The sequence below is a fragment of the Phalacrocorax carbo genome, chromosome 11, assembly GCF_963921805.1.
Source record: "Phalacrocorax carbo chromosome 11, bPhaCar2.1, whole genome shotgun sequence".
NCBI lineage: Eukaryota > Metazoa > Chordata > Aves > Suliformes > Phalacrocoracidae > Phalacrocorax > Phalacrocorax carbo.
Window position 1 is genome coordinate 2,208,303 of NC_087523.1, and position 23,794 is coordinate 2,232,096.

The following is a 23,794-nucleotide window of genomic DNA, read 5'->3' on the forward strand; positions in this document are numbered from 1 at the left end:
TCAAGTACGAGAAGTATTCCCACACCGTGGAAAATAAATGACCGAATGTTTGCTGCCTACATCCCACATTCAGATTGCTATGGGATGACAGTAAGGAAAAATTCTTGTTTTCAGCTGAAACTGGAAACTACACGGGCAGTCGGCGAGGCTGAAGGCACACGGGCTGTTCCAGATGGCAAAGCTGCACAGAAGAACTATTTGGCAGGAGTAGCACAGTGACCAAAGTGCCTGGAAAGAAGGCCCTGGTTAGATGGGTCGGAAATTACAGAACAGATGGGACAAGTTTGAGGGGAGCTTTAACTATATTTTGAAATTCCTGGAGAGCCATAAGGATGGTGCGAGGACAGCGGCGATGCCAGGTTTCCCACACAAAGGCAGGCAACGCTCATCTCGAGTCACTGGACTAAAAAAAAGTTGGATTTTGAGGAAATGTTTGCCAGGCTGTCCTTTCAGCCGGGAGAGGAAGAGGCTAGACAGGTACGTACCCCAGTGATACCAGGTTGGGGGGATGGATCCAGGCCTGGGAAGAGGGAATTAAAAATAGCAGAATATAAGATCAGAGAACATTTGGAGAGAGGAAAAGGAAAGAGAAAAGAAAGAGCCAAAGTGGGAAGTGGAAATGTGTCAGGAGGGAGGGAAGAGAGCACAAATGGGAAGAAATCTGGGCTTATAAAGGAAGGGCAGTCTCTGGAGTGGAAAAGGAGAGTTAAGGAGAGTCCGTCTTAACAAAACAATGGCAAGAAGCGGTGCCAAAACCATGCTTATTCTTCCATTAGAAAGTTTTGAATTGTATTCTCTATTTTTTCTTTGCTAATTCAGCTGTCCTAGGTGAGTTAATAACCCCCCCAAAAAAGGGCGGGGGGGTGGGAAGAAAAAATATTAAAGAAATGGAAACGAAAAGCCTTTGACAAGAAAGGGGAGAAAAGAGAGATAAGAGGACTATTACAATTACAACATATTCCAATCTGAGCATGGGCGGGGAGGTTGCTGAAAGGCTTGGATAACAAGAACCTGCTGGGGTTTATTTTTTTACAGTTGGACACAGTAAATACCTGTGCACAAAACCCCCTCCAAACCAACAACCAACAACCCATTTACCACAATTAGCAGCTGCTCTGGATTTCTAGTTCCAGCCCATAATAAAAACACTTCTTTTTTCATACTTGAATGGCAATAATAATGATGATTATGGTTATTTTAACTAGTGCCTAGCAAAGCCTCCCATCTCTTGAATTTTTGCTAGGACCTGCGAATGAGGTCTTGGAACACATTTGCTTTATTTTCTCTTATTATATACAAAATACTGTTGTGTACACTTCAGGAGAGACCGAGGCAAGGCAACCTGGCAAACAAACTTTTATCAAACAGCACTTTGTTGGAAGCGTATGAGCTTAGATCCTCAAAAGTAAACTGTGTACACTGGAGCAGATTTTTCTGCCAGTACGTATTGGCATTGCTCCATCCACCCCGGTGGAATTCGGAGTGTTTTCTCCAGCTGAGGATCTGGTCCACCGAGAGCAAAGCAGCACTCTGTGCTGTGTATTTGGAAAGAAGCACAATGGGGAAAGCCTGTAGGGTGTCGGGAGCGGGTGCTTCCCCTGCCGGTAGATGGAACGTGCCCGCTGCTCCGCACGCACGGGTGCGCTCGCCCCGATTCCAGAGAACTTGCAGTTTGTTTGCCATTGAACCCAGCAGCAAGTTAGCAGCTGCAGAAATGATTTAACGGTAATCAACGCTAGCTAAACAAACAGGTGATACCATCAGAGGCACTGGATTACACCAGCACTCCGCTCCACGCTCTGTAGTTTTGTCCACTATGTCATTAAAAAAAATTAATGGCATTTTAAGTGAAGAAATTAAACCACGTTCAGAGATTTTCTTCTGAGTCCAGTAATGTTCACAGTACTTCCTGCCCTCTCAGTGGGCACAGTGGTCTGTGTTCCTGGTACAGCTGGAACCGTGGTAATCTCACTGAAAAAAAAGAGAGTTGTCTTATGAAGAACGAAGACAGATTCTTGTCATCAGTACAGACAGGCCAGGATGGCTTGGCAGACAAGTTTGGCAGGCGATGGAGGTGCAGATGGACACCGTGTTTTGCTGTCCGTGCTTCTTTCTCCAGGCTGGACTCAGAATCCCCCTGCGAACCTGCCGCCCCAGACCAGAAACTCCTTGCATAGAAGTTCTCACGTAAAATCCCACACGAACTCGCTGAATATCACCACTGGATCCACAACGCTGCTGGTACAAAGCGATGATAAAGGTGCAAAAAGCCCTCCGCAGCCTGCAGTAAACAGCCCTCGTGTTTATGGCTGCTTTAAGTGGTAAGGGATGAAGTTCAGTGCCTGGGTAATTTGCACTTTGCACAGAACATCTGTTTTACGACTCCTTCTCTCACTTATTACACGGCGCAGTCTGTGTGCAAACATGGCGTGTCCTTACCTGGAGCGGCACCTGCATCTTCACTCGCACCAGCTCACAGGTTCAACCGAGTTCATTGGATACGCAACAGCGTCTATTAGGAAAAGCTAATTAAACCCTGGGCTGTCGCTGCAGCCCCGCTGCTGACGTCCCTGTGTGCAAGGAGAAGCCACGCTGGGAGCATGGACAGCCAGAGCGCCCACCTTGCTCCCTGCCAGAGGATGCCTGTAAATATCGACAGGGGATGCCCAGGAGCACCGAAAGGGAGCACGTCTCCTCTGGAGCGCGACACAGGCTGCCGATCAGCCGTGGCAAACTAATTGCGCTCCAGCTGCTTTTGAAATGAGGGGGAAAAGCAGCTGGAAGGGCCTCTTCAGAACCGGGAGGATCCTTGGAGGCTGAAGGTGCCGAGAGTCGGGAGTGTTCGGCTGCCTGGCTGCCTTCACCCAAATGCCTGGCTGCTTATATTTAGCAGCAGCTCTGGTTCCTTGCTGAACTCAGCCCCTGTAAGGAACAAATCACTTCTGCTTTCTGCTGAGCCATGAGAGTCCAGGGGCAAGCGCTGTTTGCCAGGGGACCCGTGGTGACTCGTGCTGACAGCTCTGCAGAGCCCTGGGGAGGCGCGTGCAAGAGCTCCTTGGCCTTCTGGCCGAGGGGAACGTGGCACCCTCCAGCTCTCCTTTACTGTCTTGAAAGTGGCTGGCTGCCATGGCCTCGAGCACTGCCCGGCTCCGATGCTTTCCTCACCAAAAAGCCTGGAGCAGGGAAGTCGTTGCTCGCCTCTCTCAGTCCCAGCTCTCCTGTTGCACCAGCATGAGAGGAGATGGTTGTGGGACACCTGCCCGGTCTCTCCCACACGCCTCTACCACCTTCTGCAAGGTCTTTCTGCTCAGTTCCTCCTCGAATTATTCAGCAAGGGCCCAGATAGGAATCAAATATCCTGATTCAGTCTAATTCCAAACACTAGCTGTGTTTACCCATAAATTTGTAACTCTTCCCCCAAGCCAAGAAGCAAACAAAAAAATTAAAAACCAGACCCAAACAGGCTGAAGAACTCTGTGCTGCAACAAAACACTGGAAACAGGCAGGCCCAAGCAAATGCCGGGGGAAACACATGCAATGTGGCACCGTACCTGTTGCTCCAGAGCTAAAACATACGGCTGAAGGAAATCATGGTCTTCCTGCAAAGAGCCTCTCCTTGCAGGAGGGAGCCCATCCTGGCCTCGCTCCCTGGTGCTGCAGGATCCCCAGGAATGCGTCGGACATTTCAGCGGTGGGAAGGCTCAGGCTCGGAGGAGCTGGAGCGGCGTCATTGCTCCCAAGGTAAATACACAGGCAGTTCTTCAGCTGACCTGGTGGCAGTGCCAGCGGAGCAAAGTCAGGTCTGCTTGCCTGGCCTGACCTGAATGCAGTCATAGTTCTAAGTAATCCGAGTAGCTGGATCCTCAGAAATGCCCAAAACAACAATGATTTAAACACATTAGGGCTGGAGGATGCTTGTCCTCGCTCTAGCGGGGAGAAAGCCAAAATGAGTTCACTACTAGCTCTTATAAACTAGACTGAAAATGTTTAAAAAACCCCTATCACTGACACACTTCACTGCTGCCTTGCAAGAAGATAAAATTTGCAAGATGCTGAAGCACCAGGGTACCGTGTTTTTATCCCAAAGACAGGGGATTTGGAAGGAGTGGGTTTGCTCCCTGGGCTAGGCTGGGCAGGGGCTCGTTTCCCGCTGCATGAAACTCAGCTGCAAAGGGTCTTTGGAGAGTGGGAACGAAGCATCAGAGCCAATTTCTGAAGAACTGAGGGGAGGGGAAGGACAAAAAGGAAAGAGAGCAAGCAGAATAAATCTGAATTGTAACAAATTTATAGTCTGTATTGAAATTTCCACATTTGGAACTGATTTTTTTCCATCAGACAAAAGGCTGAGACTTCAGTTGTTGAAATACCGCTCTCTTTTTTTAACTTGCTCTAAATGTCATATCTGGACGAGCTGCAGGTGAACCATCAGCAACAGAGGCCTGATGCAATCCGAAAATATTTTCGTGTCAAGTGTGATGTGATGCTCTCCCCCGTGTTCGCGTTGTTTCCTCTCCTGCTGTGCCCGCGGTGCAGGTTTCCTACCCTCCGTCAGCTGATGCAGGTTCACTCATTTTCCCGGCTGCTTCCCATTTTCTAACTGCCGCCCCCTTCACATTTAGGGAGTAAAAACCGTCTCCCTCGTGGCATCACGTTAGCGCTGAAGTTGCAACTTAACGATGTAGGTAAAGAGCTTTATTTGCATCCCCTAAGCCGTGTGTGCTGGAAGCGGACGAAGCTTCACCACCTTTGTGAAAAACTGCTCGCCTACGATCAGCGATTTCCCTGCTCTGCTTTAACATGGGTATTCAATTGTTTCACTCTATTTCTCCATTGTCTTTCTTCAGAGCGCTATTTCTTTCCTATCTGGCATTTTCTTCACTGTCCCCGAACAACCTCTTTTACTTGCTCTCTCCTACAATAACCCCATTCCTCATTATTGTTTCCATTCCCTTTTTTGTTTTTTTTTTCTCTTTATTTTTTTTTTTCACTTGATGGAGGCCCGAGGGCCCCTGCTCTGCGTTGGGGGTTCCTATCCCAGCCGCAGCACTCAGCAGACACGGCGGAGCTGGAGCACCGTCTCCTTCGCATCGGATCGGTGGCAGCACTGCTGCAGAAGAGGCTCGCTGTACTCGCCGACGAGCGGTTTATATCTGCTTTGCAGGAGCATACGTAATCTATCAAAGTGCAGAGCGGCGATGAATCAGGTCTTTGATGCAAATAAGAAGCAGCCATATGGCATGAGGCGTTTGGGAGCACTTCAGGCTAAAAAGAAAAAAGAAAAAAAAACAAACAGAAGAAGATGCAGCTGTGAAGAATACAAATATTGGCTCCTCGAGGAAACCTCCATATTGTATCCATTATTGCAATCTACTTATTTGTTCAGGGCTAATGCTCTCCATTTTGAGATTGTCAAGGACCTAGTTTCCCACCCTCAGATGAGAAGGTCTAAGCGGCGATATTCTGCGTGAGGTAGCTGCATGAGGAGCCTTTCTGCGCTGTCTGGCTGACGGAGCAGATTGCTGCGTGAGAGAACCTGCTATTAAAATGAATAAGGACCCTTTTGCGCATGAGAAAGCGGGAAAAAAAAAATTGGCCTCTTCCCACCTCCTGCATCTTCTCTTGCTGTGAAAAAAAAAATCTGCACTGTCTTCCTCGCTGCAGCTGCTGTGAGCGCCTTGCAATGGGGGCGGCTGGAAGAGGGGAGGTTCCCCCCAGCCTTTCCGAAAGCGCCTCCGCAGAAACGCGGCGTGCTTGCTTCGCCGAGTTCCCTGCAAGGGCCGTGCTCTGGAGAAGGGGCTGGCGGCTCCGGGGGCTGCGAGCGAGGCCCCGAGCGGCTGCCAGCTGCGGTCATCCGCGGGGATGGACGTGCGGCTCGTCTCTGACACTCCAGCAGCGTATTTTCTGATCATCTGTGAGAAAAGCAGAAGAAAGAAAGAAAGTGAGGTGTAAGCAGTGCAGGGGGCGGTGACGTTGCTGCGAGCGTGCACCTGGAGGCCGGCTGGGCAACGCTGCTGGTCGCCGTCACGGTCTCGCTGGCGGTGAGCTCAGGAAGAACATTTCGGCTGGCGAAAGCTGGCTGAGAATGGCCGGGTGCTCCAGCATCGGTCACTGCCTCACCTCTTCATTTACATGCTCGGAATAACAGTTGCTCCCTGCTTAACGGGGAAGTTACGAGCCCGAGTTCGTTAGAGGTTACTCTTCTGCTGTGATAATGAGGGCGAGATACGTCCGGCAGCGATGGAGGACCGTTTTCTGTCAGAGCTGTCAGAGCGGGCTGATAGGCTGCTGTCTGCCAGGAGCTGATCTGGGACCCAAGTGCTCCTCTGCTCTAGTGAGGGGCAAGTCAGCCAAACCCCGCAGCCGAGCATGGCCCTGGCCACCACGCAGCTACAGAGGTCCCACGTCACGGCTGGCGCAAACACCAGCCTCCGCTAAACCCGGCGAACTGAAAAGTTTTGCTTTGCGTCCCACTTACAACTCGTTCCTTGCGATGCTGGGTAAAAATGTGAAATGCGTGAGGGAGGAGACCCGAGAGCGGATTCCCCGTAGCAGTGTCACGGCACAGCCTGGACGACCATAGCGTTAGCAATGGGAAGTTTGAAATGACCCTCTTTGCTCTTGTTCATCCTAAGCGTTTCAAACGGAGCTGAGGGAAAGCCTCCATAAATGAAATATTTGTACCTGTGAATGCTCTGGTGTGGCCGGTCACCCCAGGAGGGCCACCTGTAAGCAGAAACCCAAACCCTCCTCCCACCTGCGCCTGTGTTCTCAGTGTCTATTCCAGCCACTTTGCTAAAAGGAAAAACACAGAGCACATATTTGAGAGAACTACAGGCCTCTTGTTTCGTAAAAAAAGTAAAATAAATGAAGCAATATGGTTTTCACTTCCCCTCTCTGCAGTTACTTCAGCCTTTTGTCCCAAACCGTGCCGGCTGGGCGCCACGGCCGTGCCAGCGGCGCGGGGCACGCGGGCAGGGGTAAAACATGCACAAGCCTGGCCTTCTGTCACGGCGTCGCTCAGTAAGGGTTGCTAATCCCCCGTCTTATTAAAGGTTCTGTGGCCGAGGGTTTAAAATCCTCCTTCTGATGGACAAAATACTGTCGGTGCCGCTCCAGGGGAACCTGCTAGGAAAACGGACCCCGACCTCCTGTGTCTTTGGGAGACGGGGAGAGGAAATGTCCTGCCAATGCTGGGGGCTACTGGTCACGTACGGTGTAGCCACCTTTTCACCGCTGCCCTTGGATAAGTAGGTTTGTGTTTATATATAGAATATAGCAAAAACAATCCTAAAAGCCATGAGTATTTAAATATAGATCCCTTCATCCAAAAGGAGCCCAAACTGTGTTTATGCAAGCTGGGATAGTAAAGGCGATGCTGTTCTGCGGTGTTTCTGCACTGAACTTAAAGAAAAGCCCCTGAAGTTCTACATAAAATATAAAGAAACAAACAAATCCCTCAAGTTACTATTTTCTCCGTCAGCCCCAAATCTCCTCCCGGTCCCGGCGGCCCTGGGGGAGTGCAGCACTGTTTGTATTGACAGAGTCTTTGCAGTTTGGATAAAGAGCTGGTAATTGGTGAAGATTTCGGTTTTCTAAGGAAACCAGGGGTTGAAGCATTTACGTATTTTTCTGTGTAACTGAATTAAATTTGGGATTGAAACTTCAGCTGTTGGGCTTCTCTGGTCTGAATTCTTGATTAATTCTGAGCTTTAACTTTTGATTATCACTGTTCTTGGGTTTTTTTTTGGTGGGGGGAGTGGGGTGGAGGAGGGCTTGATCAGCTTCCTTCTCTTTGCCCAGAGAATACTTCGGTTAGACAAAGCAGAGGAGATACCTCAATCAGAATTAAGAGGCTCCTTGTAGATGACGTGGCCACAGCTTTGATGTTTTGCTCCTTTCTGTCTGCCTTGATGCAGGAGGACTGTCACAGAGAAAGCTTTTCCAGCTTTGATGGCTACTACCCTCTATTTCAGCTTTTTTCCCCCTTGCAACTATCACTTAACCCGCACAACTTCCTTCTGATTAAGAAGTCACTTCATCAACAAAATGTGCCCTCCGTGAAGGTGAAGTGTAACCAGTATCTCTTGCTACAGCACTCCTCGTTGGAGCACAGTTGTCCTAGAGGAACGTCCAGTAGAAATAAACAGGGGAAAATCAAAATACATAATGCTGCCGCAGGGTCCGCGGCCATGGAGGAGGCTGTGAGCTCAGGCACCCCTCGCTGGAAGCTGTGTGAGTTGGTGGGATCAGTGCCTTCGTAGTCATGTAATCTTGGTGTAATATTGAACGCTTGCAAGGAGCTGGGGTTAGTTCACCCGAAGAACTTCCCACCACGGGAGACTGTTACCGTACTCAGAAATTTAATCTGGGTGGATGCCGCGGCTGGATCATTGGGGCCACTTTCTATCGCGGTCGATTCTCCTGACCTGCTACGCCACCCTTTGCCACGGGCCAGCCGGCAACGCGGAGCCCGCGCAGATGCACCAGCGACATTTACTGCCCCTCAGACCAACCCCAGATTGTAACGATTAGTTTTAGTTTTAATTGCAGTGGAAGCAAACGCCACGGTCAGCTCAGTATTAGCAGCACAATTCAGATTCGAACAGGCTCCTGGAAGATCACAAGATAAAAGTACCCACGACCTCGGAATGGGCAGAACTGTTCCCCAGGGCTTTGGCAACCGTTTCTTAGTGCCTCGGTTTTATTAGTTCACATCCCCAAGGCCTGTTTTTCCTACCACAGGATATGATTAACCCTGACTGGATCAGCGTGCTGCATCCTGAAGCAGCAAACCACCTGAACTCAGCACAGAGCCTCTGCCCGCCTCCACTCCCACACAGCGCGGGACCAAGGGGACCTCGTGCGTGGCTCGTGGCTCTTCTCCAGGGCAGGTCTCCTGGCCACCTCATCGCGGGGTCTGGACTGTGTACGCAGAGCCTCGCTGGTCTCCTTCGCCCAGGTAGGGAGCAGGGTGCTGCCCCGGGGTCAGCCTGGAGCTGGGGACCACGAGCTCTCCTGCGCAGGGTGAGGATGCTGCTCTGGGTTTGTAGGGGAGCTGCGGCGATGCCCTTCCCACCTCAGGCCCCAGAAAAGGGCGAGGAGGAACGTAAAGCAGCTCTGAAGTCCTGTGAACCTCTGGCATAGTAAGTCGGGGTGATGAAGGACATGGGGGCGTGTGGGAGGAGATGCTGCTGACAGGAGCCAGAGGCTCAAGGCCAATTACGGGGAACTTCTCATTCCATTTTCCTTGAAAAATGGTGGTGAAAGGGCACTGTTGCATTTTTCAGCCCTTACTCATGTAAGCAGTGTGTGGTGGTTGCTCCAGCAGGCTTCCTGCCGTGAGTAACGTGGAAGGAGAAAAAGCCAGAGGGAAGGGACTGTCTCGTTTCAGATGGTTACTCAGAAATAAAGCCTCAGCTGACTCCTGGGGCCGACGCAATTCTTCAACAGAGTCAGGCCACACGCTCACCTTTTGCAATAACGGCTCGCAAAAGCGAGTGGCTCTCGAGTCAGCCCTGCGCAGCAGCCCCGGCGCGGGCTTGCTAGACAGAATACCTGCAGAGGCCTCCTGCCTCGTGCCGAGAGCGATTCCTGAAACGGTTACGCAGGGCAACGCTGTGCCTTTTGCCCTCGGTCCCACAAGGCGTTAGCTGCGGGGTTCGTGGGGGCTGGGTGGAGCCTTGCTTGAGTTAAACTCAAGCAGAGCATCACAGAGACATGCTCCTCGCAAAAAAAGGAATTTCAATGGGCTAAACCGAAAACAAACTCTGTTTAGTCTTCAGCATCCCTAGCAGAGACATGCAGCAGTGGTCCTGGGAGCGGAGTTTTTATTAATGACCAAAATAGGGTGCTTTTGCTACCTCCTCCCCTTTATTCACCCCCCCCGCCCCCAGTGAATATCCATCTGGAATATATTTATTGAACTAACAAAGGGTCCTCGCTTTGCTCCAAGAGCAGCCTGGCTTCCTCTCAAGCGTAAGAAGCCTCATTGACAGGAAAGAAACAGGCACATTTCACCCTCAAGTGAAGTCTGAAAATACTCCAAATATTTGTTTGTACATGTGGCCACTCGCAAAGCTGAAATTAATAGTTTGGGTGAAATAGGGTTGAGCTCACAATCTTGCTGACCCGTGTCCCGGGAGATGGATTTGTAACCCCGAGTGGCAGGCCGGGCTCTTCATCCCTCAGGTTTGCTTTCCATAGCATTTCTAAGCCATTTTATTGCTTACACTGATGGTATTTTAAAATCTGATGTACTTCCCTTCATTTTTGCTGCTTATTTTTTTCCCCTAGTAATCAGGTCATACCCTCCGCTGCCGTGTGTGAAGGATAAAGAGCCCAGTGCTCTCCCTCCTGCCATATGGAAGAAGTCCCTGTTCTAATGTCAGATCACAGTGGAAATGGGGTAAAAATAATTGCTAAATTAGGATTCAGCGTCAGAATTAGCTCCCGCTAAGGGACCTGCAGCATCTGGGTGCACAGACCCCTATTGCAGCTGGTGGAGGGGATTCACAGCCTGCACCGACCCCCTGCACCGAGCCCCTCCAGCCCCAAAATACGTGCCCAGGCTCCTGCGGATGGTGGCGGCAGAAAGCACCTTGCTCCAAGCAGGAAACCTCTCTTCATTGCCGGTGCTTGGCGTTTAACTGGTTGCTAAACTGAAGGCTTGTTTGCTTCTCACATCCTGCAAGTGTTTTATATGAAGATATTTCATACAGAGCACGGGTGGTTACATCCCATGCGTAGTTTCTGAATTTCCCATGTTGGAATTTGGCCCCTGTAGCAAGCAAAACTGGTGTGGAGTTAAAAACCCCAAACGACAACTTGCTGTAGTATAACAAGTGTCAAAAAAGGAAATACTTTTACAGCCTGAGGTAAAAAGACCACTGAAGGCTTGTGAACAAGACAGACATGCCACTGAGTATGAGAAACGTGACTCTATCTTCTGCAATTTATAGTGTGTTCAAGCACATCCATGCACGTGGGGAGAAAACTCCCCCAAAACTTACCATTTCCAGAAGTAACCAGTAATTCTGACTGATCGGTTTTGGGGGTGCAGCCTAAGGGAAATCAGAAAGTGCCCTCCTCTCCCCGCAGTCAGGGTCAGGCAATTTTGCTGTTGCTAAAGCAGCTCATTAAGAAAAGCTAAGCGTGAGAGAGAGTCTTGCTTGAGAATCCCCTGCACAGCACCTGCCCCGGCGGCGTGTCTGAGGAAAGCCAGGCAGGCTGCGATGTGCTTGCTGGAGGGCTCGCCCGTATTGAGCGGCTGCCGAAAAAAGAGGGCAGAGCAAGGCCAGGGCTTATTGGAAACCAAGGTTTGTGCGGTTCTCTTGGAAACAGAAAAAATGTTTTATTTTTTGCAAACTGAAAGCTAGCTTGTGGTTAGCTTCTGGTGGCAGGTGGCTGCTTTGGACCCTCTTTGAAAATGAACACAAATAAAAACACATTTTAGCCTGCTACGAAGACAAAACAGTGCCCACGTGGTTCTCAGTGCTTGCACAGAAGTTTACCCTGAAACCCATTCCCCCAAGAGGTAAAGGGGAGAGGTTTTAGTCTGTTTGGGAGGCACTGCATCCTGGGCATCGGCTAGTCCAGGATTTCTTGTTTTTCAAGGGAAACTCTCTGTCACATTTTCCCATTAAGGAACTTGCTACGCTGTAATCCCACAGCCTGCAAAAAGATTTCTGCCTCCATCAACACATAAAGCAGATTTCTCTCTCGTATTTAAGTTTTTGCTCCGTTTCAAGCTCTAAGAAGCTGGTGGCACCTATTCAGCCCACTGGGGAAAGGGCTGGATTTATTTGTTTTAGAAACAAACCACAATATCTGTACGACAGTCTCGCACGTAGGGTTTGCAGAACCAAGGAATCGGCGTCTCCTCCCAGCCTCAGCCCTTGCTTATGCTCACACCTGCAGGCTGTACGTACCATTACACGCTGTGGGCTTCAGCTGAGATCGGCCTTTTTCCCCTCTGAACGGGCACGAACGCTCTGCCCCGGCAGAGGCTGCCGGAGGGGAGCGACCACGGTCCGGCTTGAGGCATCATGCTCTGAACACTGGCTCAGGGTATACAGCACCTCCAACAGTGCTATAAAAGCCAACAGTGAGGGGAATAGGTTAAAGGACTTTTTTTTTTTTTTAACAGTAAATATAATATTAATCAGTTCATGCTTTAGCATCTAGACTATGCTTGCCACGCTGTCTGAGCCCTACATGTAATTTAAAAAGGTTGTAATGCAGACACACTAGCCCCAAGTAAACTTTCTTAGCGGCTTGACTTACGCTGGCTAAAATCAGAGGCCTAGAGCAGAAGTTCCCTCTCTTGGTTTGCTTTGGGGGTAAAAAAATGTGTATTTCTAGTTGTGGAGGTTGCAGAGCGAAGCCTGAAGACGTTACCTGCTTGCACCCTCGGGCACAGGCACTGAAGCAGCACAGAGAGAGATCCAAACCAGTACTAAGTGATGATTTTGAAGGCTTGGTTTAAGGTTTCTGAGTGCGCAGGCTTGGCAACGCGTGCACGGCGAGCGACAGAAGCGATGAGGCAGCTGGTTGGGTGTTCTGTGATGCTCCGGTTATTTTTCCACCTTTGAGCAAACAGAAACAATACCGCGTTACAGGTAACAAACACCGGCGTCTAATTTACCCACTGACCCAGCGTTACTCGTTGCCAGGCCAGGCCGCGTGTAAGCGAAAGGCGAGAAGGAGCCGTAGCGTGTCGCTCCAGCACGGGCAGCCCCGCCGCGATCCCCGCTCCTCCTCGGCTGCGATATTCGTGGCTGGCGTGCGCCGAGCGGGCGCTGGGTGCCCCGACCGGGGACCCGAGGGGCTCCTCAGCCCCGGCAGCGCCCGCGCGAAGGCAGCCACCACCGCTTGCTTCCTCTCGGTAAGAGACAAGCAAGACCGTTTTATTGCTGTCGGGCACAGCCAGGAGCTTGTCCTGGGTGCTGGTTTCTTCCAGAGCTCTACTGGCTTTTATCAGAAAAATAACCCTCCCAGACAAACGAAGGCCAAAATGATGGGATTTACATCATGATGATGCAATGCCAAAGGGCTGCAGTTACATCAGCTTCCAGTGAAAGCTTTGCAGGCCCGAGCTCCTCACCAGGACAGCCATTCAGTGGAAAACCAACATTTTTTCGGCAAGGCGGAGGGTGCTGTTGGAGTTCGGGCAGCAGGAGGGACCCTGCTCGCCACCAGTGCCGAGGCCGGGGTCCCCGTGTGGGGACCGGTGGCCATGTGGGGAGGGGTGCTGCTGGACCCCCTTCCCAGCCTGAGCATCCCCCCAGGAAAATGGGAAAAAACAAGCGGAAGGAAGAGAGGGAAACCCCAAAGATTATGAAATAAAATTCCGGCAGGGGTGGGAGAGGCAGAACTGAGTGTGACCAACACTGGAGGAAACAGGACAACGTTACAGGTGAGGAGCCGAGACTGGACTATTTAAGAAAAGAAAAAAAAAAATCTCATCATAAGGCAACAGGCAGCTGCTCCAGGAATAACTCGGCACTAGGGGACACTATCGTACCATAAATTGCAGCACATGCAGCAGAACAAAGTCCAACTTCAGGCAAGAAACTGAACACCCCACTTACTTGTTTCAGGCACTTCAGACAAAGACACGGTGCCAGGATGGCACTACTCTTCCCAACTCCTGGCATTTTTACAGCCCACAAAAATGCTGGTATGGGGTAACGGGTCCTGTTTCTTGGCACATATTTCTCTCCAGGTCCTTATTCCTGAGCAAAGCCTGATCAGCATTCACTGCCACGGTTTCAGTGAAACCCAATTTCTGCTGAGCCGATGGCAAAGCTCCCTCCCCGCCAGTCCAGGTATATATAAAGATGTATTTATTTTATAACTAAGTAACGCGTCGCAGATCCTGCATGTATTTTTGGAAAGCATAATTAGAAACTGTCGTTCTCAGCAGACTTTTCCGCCCAGGAACTCATGTGATACGTGACCACGCAAGACACCCAACTACATCGTCCTCACCAAAAGCACCACTTCCCACCAAGTGTCTTACAAAGAGTTTCTGTCCGTAAATATAGATTTACCGAGGTCCCAGCTGCTCTGTGCTGGGGTGCTCCACCTCTCAAGACCTACCGAGACCCCAGCTGCCGTCAGATGTGGTTTGGCTCTGCGGGTCCCCCCACAAGCAGCCCCAGCCGGTGCCCTGAGCCCAGGCAAGTTGGGCTGGACCAAACGCCAGCTCTGAGAGGCTGGGACAGCGAGTCCCCCGACATCTCAGCCCACTCCAGGTGCTGCCCTCAGCAACTTCTGTGCTGCTTTGAGATTTTATTATAGCATTATAAATGATTATTACATGAATATTACACTCTGGCACCATGTGTAGATAAAAATGTATTGTAGGGAAGAAGAATCTGCATGCAGAGAATTTACAATAAGACACAGAAAACAGTAAATGTTAAAATTTAGCTTGCAACATTTTCATTTAGTTTTCAGCAACCTTTTTTAAAATAGTCTTTCCTATTGCACAAAAAAACACTGCCATTTGTCTTGCCATAACCATTGACTCATTAAAAAAATAAAAAGGAAAAAAATACCTCTTGTGCAATAAAAATGCTTTGCAACATATAGATATAGCTTTTCTGTACAATATAATAAAGTTTGGGAATGTGCATGTTATTTCTACATATACTGAAACTCAGTTTTCCGTGATAGTTTCTATTTACAGTTGCACAATGCCTTCAACGCTTTGAGATGCAGCTGGAGTACTCAGTGCTACACCTCGAAAGGAAGTTTCGGCCAACTCTCCTCTTACACGCTCTTTGTCAAACTGTCTACAGTGCTACCACTGAACTACAAGCTCTGCCCTCCTGTGGGTTTAGGGGGAACCGTAACACTGCTCTGCATGAGCAGCTTCCAGCCCTCTTCCACTCCACAGATCCTTGAGGTTTTCTAAAGGGGTTTCAGATCTTGTTGGAAATTCACATCCATAGATTGTTCCACGGGTGAATTTCCGTTTTGAGTGCCTTTTGCTGACCCAGGAATACGCAGAATGTGCTGTAAAAAGTGAACTTGCCCTCTTCTGTGTATCTGTAAAGATCATTTCTCAAGCAGAGTCCTGCCCCCCACCCAAACTCCTTTTGCTTACTTAAAGAACCACAGAATCATTAAGGTTGGAAAAGACCTCAAGGATCATCAAGTCTGGCCGTTCACCCAACACCACAATATCTCCTAAACCATGCCCTGAAATGCTGCGTCTTTTCAATACCCCCAGGGACGGTGACTCCCCCACCTCTCTGGGCAGCCTGTGCCAGGGCCTGACCACTCTTTCAGTAAAGAAATTTTCCCTAATCTCCAATCTAAACCTCCCCCGACGCAGATTGAAGCCACTATATTCTACAGTATTCTACATATTCTACAGTATTAAAAGTGTTTACTTCAGATAACATCAAAGAGCTTCATAAATACCATATTAAAAACGTATGTGCTGTTCATTTATCATCCACTTTTCCAACTAAGAGTCTTAATCCTACATAAATTTGTATTTGTCTTGATATATCACACATTTTGGGCTGGGCTTTGCTCCAGCAAAAGGCAGGCAGTGGTACTTTTCCATGGGTTCACTGGAAAAAGCACAGGAATGTTTCATTCTGTCCAAGATTTTTGAAGTTTTTCTTTACACAAGAAACAGCCGGATCTGGTTTCCATCACACTGTACTCAACATTCACTCATGTCTCATCAGACTCAGATTCTTGATCTCCAGGTCTTCCTAGAGATCTTTCCAAGGGTCATGGGTTGCCTCTTTACTGTGAGGTGTGAGCAAGGTGAACACTCTTGAACAGGATCAAATATCGTATAAAACCATTTTTAAAAAGGTCCTTTGCATTAATGTTTTTTTTTCTAAGTTATTAATTTTTTAAAATTTCATCAATAGTTCAGACAGGCAGGCCAGATCCTGCACCGGACTCTGAGCACCCAGCGCTCTACTTCTAGGTAAAACCTCCTAAAGAGCTGGTGTTTTAATCCAGATCCTACAGCCATCGCTTGCAGGGCCAGTCCCATTGAAATAAGTTTCAAACGCACACTAGGATAATGCAATTTTAAAACTGCTCCCACAGACGGGATGTTTCCGGACATTCAGAAAATGCCGGCAGATCTGCTGCCCACGAGAGCGTGTCTGTCAAGAGCTGCTCGTTGGGGGTGGGAGAGGGGCTCAGACCCGAGTTCCCAGATTTGCAGACGCAGGCACCAACCCTGCAAGTCTTACACAAGTAATTAGGTTGAAAACTGAAATCCAAAGCAGAAGCAGCTGGGAACACAGCAGGAGTTATCTGCTGGCCCCTGCTGCATAAATAATTTAGGGGCTGTTTAAAGATTCAGTGAAAACTCTGCCTTTTTTATTTGTCAGTAGCTCCCACTGACTTGGAGAATTAACGCTCTTTGTAGAGTTGTGAAGTGAAGCCAATGCCCAAATACAGCCTTTGAAGAGTCTGTTTATGGAAATTTATTGTCAGATCAACAGTTTTCTGGCGCTGGAGGTGGCTCCTCCATGCTAAGTGGCTGTGTGTGTCCAAGCAGTGCTCCTGGGGAAGGGGCTGGCCGTCCTCGGCAGCGGCTGTACCTCCGAGTAGCATAAATCAGGGAACATCCACCATTATTATTACACATCTAGTGGCAATGAAGGCTTGTGAGCTTCCATCATGTCTTCTGGAAGAGTTCTGAGATCTCTGTTGCCCACCTGAGATCTCAGGGGATGGCCTAGCCCCCTTACGAAGGGGCCACGGCTGACTTTCCATTCTCCCGATCGCTGTCTCCAAAGGGTTCCTCATCTTTCTCTTTTATGGAGAACTTTTTCCTGAAGGCTTGCGTAAAGCTGGAGGAAGAAGTCTTCCTAAAGGTGGTGAGCCTCTTCCGAAAGTTGCCCCCCGAGAAGAAATAGAGAAGTGGGTCAAAGCAGCAGTTGGAAGCTGCCAAGGGGAGCGTTACCACAACAGATTTCTGTAGGTATATGGTGTCATCACAGCTAGCGCTCTTCAGCTGCAGCATGTGGAGGTGGATCGTACGCAGCACGTGGTACGGGGTGAAGCTGACCAAGAAGGTGGCTGTCACGATGATGATCATCCAGACGGCCTTCCTGCGGTTAGCCTGGTTCTTCTTCAAGGAATTTTTCAGTAAGGTCCTTATGATCATGGTGTAGCAGATAGTTATGACAATAAAAGGAAAAATGAAACCCACAAATAGGGCAATAAAGTCCAGGATCACCACTACATGTTTCTTCTGATTGTTTTCTGGAGGTTCAAAGCACTTGGTCTTGTTGCCGTGTTGGTATGTCCCGTTTCGCAGAAAGGGAGCGCTTGTCAGGGTGACAAAAATCCAGATGCCGATGCAGACAAGTTTAGCCTTCTTCTCCGTTACCAAATTGATGTTCCGGACTGGAAAAACGATGGCTATGCAACGGAAGAAGCTCATGGCAGTCATGAAGAAGATGCTGCAATAGAGGTTGACATACAGCGCGTACGAACTGACCCTGCATAGGAAGTCACTGAAGAACCAGTTCCCTTTGTGGACGTAGTAGATGACACGCAGGGGCAGGGTGCACACGCAGAGGAAGTCGGACACGGCAAGGTTCAGCATGTACACCTGGAAGGCTGTCTTCTGCTGGTACGTTTTTATGAGGACATACAGCACAACGCCGTTACCAACGAAGCCCATAATGCTGATCATGGAGTAGAGCGTGGAGTAGACTCGGTTTCTGAAGTCATCGATGGAGTGAAGGCACGTCAGGTTATCGAACGACCCCGTCATGTTGCCTGGCTGAGGCACCAGTTCCGCCTGGTGACAAGTGTCAGGCCTAAGGATGAAACACTCGGGTGAGTTATTTAAAGAAGCACATGAAATTAAAATGTGATTATTAAAAAGGAGGAAAAACCTATCATCTCTCTCGTACAGGAGGGGACAGCTAGGATGGGGGCGTGGGTCTGTGCAGATCCGTGCTATTGTAACCATCCGCCTTCCTTAACCTGGTACCAACAACTGATGTAAAGATGAGAGTCACATTCTCAGAAGTCCTCAATACCGGCGCCTTCCTTCCACTGAATTACCAAAAAAGCTCTAACTCCCCACAAACTAAGGTAGCTACTCATTAAACCAGTGGAGAGGAATAATGCGGGTGGCAAGAACACTATGCCATTTAAAAAGGAAAGACCCGATCTGGTCCCTAATGACAGTTCAGTCCTGCCTCTCTGCATCGCCTGGCAAATGACTGTCTCCCTGTGCTCCACCTCCACGCCTGCCTGTGCAAGGGCAGGTCACCGCAAGAAGGTTTCCGAAACAGTAAAGGATGTGGTCAAAGAAGCCTTTCTCCAGTTTAAAAAAAAAAAAATCAGTTTAAAGAACCCGAATCCTTTGCACAGAAGGTGGAAGATGACTGTAAGCCAGAGGCTGCTCAGCGCACAGCCAGACATTTGTCAGCTCCCCACACTCTGCATCGCCCTCCTCTCCTCACCAGCAGCACCGTATTTTCAACTTGCTATGCTAATAACTGTGTAAATTAACAGTTTTGGAAAATCTATTGTACGCTGTATCTGATGAGCGGGAGGGATGACTGTAGGGCAGCGGACGCTGCCTGGGCAGAGCTGCTGCCGCAGCACCCGGCAGGCGGAGCGGGAAGCTGCAGGGCGGCTCCTGGCGCAGGGGACAAACCTCTTGGTCTGGAGACATCTGCACTGTCGAGGTAACTCCCTAGCAAAAGGTTTCTTCTTGGGCTTGCTTTTGCACATTGTTTTGATTTACATTAGCAGGTCTGGGGCTCGCCAGAGCCGCCAGGGTGGGTTTTTGGATCTGCTCAGCCAGTCTTCCGTGACATTTTATCGTTTCCTTTTGGTATTCGTTTGAGTGCAGTGAGGCACGACACCCTTAATTTAGGTTGTCCTAAAGTAGAGGAAAATACACACTTACATATTTTTCTCATTGATTTTCAATTTCTAATGATTCAGACACAGAATCTCTCTTGCAGTCTGAGACCATGTAAAACCCCGAGGCTCAGAACTGCAGGATACACGCAGACTGAAATAGCAGGACTTGAACAAAAATGGTGAAAGCAACAGCTGAGACAAACGCAACCAAGAACCCACACTATGTACGTGCTCAAAACCAACGTTAAATGATACATATTTTCAACCATATAATAGTCTGGCAGCATTAGAGTAGAAGGATTCCCCCAGTCTCTCCCTCTCTGGGATATACGGGGAATTCAGAAGCACGCTGCGATGCTCAAAGCTTCCAGGTTTCCATCAAGTTTCAGCTATTTGGGAGTTTATGCTCTTAAAACAATCTCTTCATTATCTGCAACGCACAAATTACACTAAAGCTCGGATACCAGCGAGGTGGCGCAGGTAGGAGGGGAAGCAAAAGCTGACACAAGGGAGGATGTTTTTTCCCTTTGGGGTATTTGTGGACACACAGGGGCGTGTGAGCGACTGACCACGGGACTGCACAGAGGTCTTTGGCCAAGAGGCAGCCACGGCTCAGCACGCCTCTGTCAACAGCCGTACACCAGCACGCTGTACACCATCGCTTACGGTTCACCCTAGCTTGCATAAGTGAAGCTTATCTAGCACCGCTCATTGCGAATAACCTGTTAATCTGGGAGAGGCAGCAAGTTTGCAGCCGCATCCTCTCCCTGCCCCGCAAGTGCCACCCCTCGACAGCCCGGTTCTGGCGGTGGCAAAACCCTGACCTCAGCCCCAGCTTGGGCAAGCCCGGGCTGCTCGTGATGGAAAGCCCAGAGCGGGTCTGAACACCAGCCATCGCCCCTGGCCGCCTCCTGCGGCTCCAGCCGCCCCTCCTCTGTGAGCAGCGGCCAGCAACGCGGAGCTGCTGCCCCGGCACAGGGGAGACCGAGCCCTGGGTCCCCTGAGAGATGCGGAGAGATCTGCCCTTCAGCCCAGACTGCCGGCATCCTCGCTTGCCCGAGGTCTTCACTTCAGACCGGAGATTCAAGTTATGGAAGGAGCATCACTCCAATAATGTTTGAAAATCTCCATGTAAGGCTAAAATTAAATTTGTGGTGACATTTGTCTGATTTTAACCAATTGCTTGGGAGCAGCAGGTAGTGCAGTATTCTCTGGAAAAAAAAAAGCTGCACGATCTCCATTCCCTGTTTTTATCTGTCAAGATAATCTGACACAGGTGATGAAGCTCGTACTACCGTTATGTTGGGTCAGTGCCTAGCAAGGCAGACCTGCTGAGCAAAACCCTGCTGTGCTGCACGCTGGAAGAACACTTGGAGTTTAGAGGCTTAATTATCTCACAGAAACCCGCATAGATAAAATCTCTGTACTCACCAAGGCATCATAGATCAGCTCTTCCTCAGACATTAAAAAAAAAAACCAAAAACCCAAAGACAACCAGGATGTTTGAGACTAAGAGGCTGGAATTTTGCACACTGAGGCTTTTCTCACCTGCCTGCACCTCCAGGCAGTCTGGAGCAGCACGAAGAAGGAGCAGAAAATGGGGGAAACTAGGTGGCATGGCCAGCGCCGAGGCCAAAACAGAGATGTCTCCCCTAAAAGCAGCAACGGGATGTGACGCTTGGAGAGACTGCAGATGGAGAAACACCCAGGAGCACCGGGGGAGCCGGGCAGAGCCAGCCTCTCCCGGCAGCACGCTTTGGGCCAGGTTCCCCGTCTGCCTTTTGAGAGGGCACTAGCGATGCCCAGCTGCAGACGTTACTGCTGCCTTCCTGCCACTGCAGGCTTCCCCTCCCCTCTGCCAGCCTGGTTATCTCCTGGGCGGGATAGCCAGGAGGTATCAGCAAACTTCCCAGCCCATTACTTGCACCTTAGAGAAACTTCCTTATTTAATCTCCATGCCTATTTGTGCACACCTCTGAAGTGGCATTGAGCTGGATTATAAACTTTTTACCTCCTCAGGGACTAAATTTCAATCTTTCAGCTGCTATTCTTAGAGACATCAGCAGACAGCAAACAACCATGCGAGACGTTTGTCTAAAAGACAACCGAGTCCTGTCACCCACCATATTTCTACATGTATTTAAAATACCTTTTGCCACCAAAAGGAAAACTGATGCTCGCAATGCTGAGGTGGGCTGCTAGAGTACAAGAGAGCCCCACACCTAGAAAGCTATCTGTAAAGACCAAAAAACCACCCCCACAAACACCATTTCCTAGCTGAGGCTTTAAGACCAGGTTTGCAACATGAATTGAAGACAAATATAGCTCCTGCCACTCTTTATTTATGCAGTCGCGGCTCACAGAATCGTTTGTTTCCGTGCTGGCGAACTCGGCTCCTTCGGAATGTATACAAGTGAGATGATCCAGCAACGGCCAGATAAGAATAGTAACCCCAGCTAAGCAAAACCCTAAAAACCTGCTGTTCTCTAAGTCTCCCACATCGCAACAAGGTTTAGAGTTGGTCATAAGCAGATGACGCTAAGTTTAATTAGACAACCACAACGCGTACCACTGGAGAAGGTGCTGCGGTTTGCTCCGCGCTCGGACAAAAAGCATCCCCCGTCCGCAGGGACACGGGCTGGAGCCGGCGGCCGGGGGAAGGGGCGCAGGAGCCGCCTGAGCACACGAGCGAGCACAGCCTCCCCTCTGCAAGAGGAACAGTTTGGCCTCTGCAAGAGGAACGGAGCGAATAATCGAAGCAAGCGGCAATAACGCGGCTCGTCAGCGGGGTGCCCAGCCCGGCCGCGACCGCCCCGCACGGCCCGGGCACGGCGGGGCACCGGCGGCAGAGCCCGGCCCGCAGCCACCCCCCGCCGGCAGCCCCCGGGGAGCCCCGTCCCGTCCCTCCGTCCCTCCGCTCCCCCGAGCGAACCCCGGCCGGGACTTACCGGAGCTGAGCCGGACGTCGAGCTCTACCCTGCGCCCTCCCTCCGCCGCCCTTAAACCGCGGCGCGCCCCTCCCCAGCGCCGGGGAGGGGCCGGCCACGCCCCGGCCACGCCCCGGCCACGCCCCGCACCCGGCCCCGGCGGGGTCGCGGCTCTCGGGGTTGGGGGCACCGGCGGCTTTTCGGGTCCCCCCGGGTGCTGCAGAGCTGCCGCCTCCTCAGCGGGGCAACAGGGACGCCCTTTGGCGGATGCCCTTTTAGGGGAACACCCTTTTAGGGGAACACCCTTTTGGGGGGACACCCTTTTGGGGGGACACCCTTTTGGGGGGACACCCTTTTGGAGGGCGCCTCCAACGTGCACCCGCCGCAGCACTCAAGGGAGCCCCACCAGGATAACTCACCGTGAAAGCCCCCCATCCTCAGGTGCACCCCTGGTTCCTGGGACCCCTCCGGCTCCGGTGCCCCCAGGCTGAGCCTCGTCCAGCTCCTTTTCAATGAGCGGGTGTCGTAAGCAGCGAGCCCAGGTGCTCCTGCTGAAGAGCCCCCTGCATCGCCACGGCTTTTACACGGTCGGGTGACCGCTTGGCCGAATTTTGAGGCATTTTTTTCTGCCCTGGCTCCGTTTCGATGAGTGGTTTCGGAGCTTCCGCAGACCGCTGTGCTCTCTAGCTGGGCGAGGACAGCCCGGCCGGTTGCGTGGTCCTCCCAGGCGCGACCCAAAGTGGCAAAGCACACAACTGGGAAACAGTGGCAGCTTGAAAGCATTGTGTGTGGGGGTAACAAGTGCAAATGGGGCAACCTCAGCTTCACACCAGCAGCAGGACAGGAAGGGGCCCCAGTATAACCCATGGAGTGCTTGGCTGGCTAACTGTGCACTGAGAAATTGCACTGGTGGAGGCAGATCTTTTCGCCTCATGGCAAGTTGGCTACTGAAAAATCCCCACCCACGTGCTGACGAGCCTCCAGGTACTTTGCTGCTCACCTATTTAAAAAATAGAGATCACCCACAAATGTGCTCTGCACTGACTTCTAGTTGCACTGGACCAACATATGCACCAGAAGAGATTTTTCCTGCCCTTGGGGGCAAACTTGGCCCCTACACTGTCCTGGAAGTGGTGGCATCACCCTGCCTTCTACAGAATCAGTGATCCCAAAGGTACAGCCAGGGCCACCTCGACTGTTGACACCCAGCAGAGTTGTTCAGGCCATCCCCACATCGTTGTCAGCCCTGCAGCCCCCATATCTGTGGGGGGGACCAGGAGGAGCAGAGGTCTCTGCCAGCCCTTCCTCAGAATGTGAGGATTGGGCAGGTGGTGGATGCAGAGACGCTGCAATGGCCAGGAATAGCTCTGACACTCGTCCAGGACCTGGAAAGATTATTTTCTTCCGTGTAACCCCAACTGACCTCTGGTAGTAACTCTTTTAGCTTCTCTTGGGAAATAATACTGACTAAATACAGTTTCTCAGAATTAAGGATTAATTTCCAAGGTGGCAGGAATGAAAAACAATATCGTAACCAAGAGATCCTGCAAACACTGCTCTCTGCTCGTGGGACGTACATCTCTCCACGTCCTCCTGCTTCCATGACACCTCTGTGGTGTGGAGGTCACGCGAGGGGACCCCTCCCTGCCTGTCTGTGCCCCTGTGCGAGGGACCCCGAGGCTGCTCCTGTTGACGACCTGTGTTCTGCTCAGCAGGACATCCCACGCTGTTATTTAGGAGTGCTCAGTGTAGGAAGGAACCATTTCCGTGACAGGGATTGCTCTGCCCACTCGGGCGCAGGTGGAATCCCACCATGGCATAAGGGGCAGGCATAAGGCAGGCACGTGGGGAGAGGAAGAGGGGTTACTTCCAGCCTGCCTCCCACCTGAGCCCCTCGGACCCTGCTGCCCCTGTGCGTGGCTCTTTCCAGAGGGAAGGGCTCGATGCAAGCATTGCCCATGAAGTTTTTCCAGCTGTTTGCTTTCTTG

The 23,794-nt window shown here is 50.7% G+C and overlaps 1 protein-coding gene and 1 long non-coding RNA gene across 2 annotated transcripts; both read right to left on the reverse strand.

The window, feature by feature from the left end:
• Positions 1 to 203: 203 nt before the first annotated feature.
• On the reverse strand, positions 204 to 21,872 carry LOC135315328 (uncharacterized). The gene is made up of 4 exons (XR_010374760.1): positions 21,828 to 21,872; positions 12,397 to 12,584; positions 11,928 to 12,088; positions 204 to 5,909 (listed from the first exon to the last, which is right to left on the reverse strand). It is a non-coding gene; the product is annotated as an uncharacterized LOC135315328 (long non-coding RNA).
• CYSLTR1 (cysteinyl leukotriene receptor 1) lies at positions 14,260 to 17,811 on the reverse strand. Its single transcript, XM_064462832.1, has one exon. It carries the CDS (start codon positions 17,768 to 17,770, stop codon positions 16,733 to 16,735), a length of 1,038 nt encoding a protein of 345 aa, XP_064318902.1. The 5' UTR covers positions 17,771 to 17,811; the 3' UTR covers positions 14,260 to 16,732.
• Positions 21,873 to 23,794: the final 1,922 nt, after the last annotated feature.

What these genes read in the sequence shown, in the direction of transcription:
- CYSLTR1 (XM_064462832.1), bottom strand. Translation starts at nt 17,770, where the DNA reads ATGACGGGGTCGTTCGATAACCTGACGTGCCTTCACTCCATCGATGAC.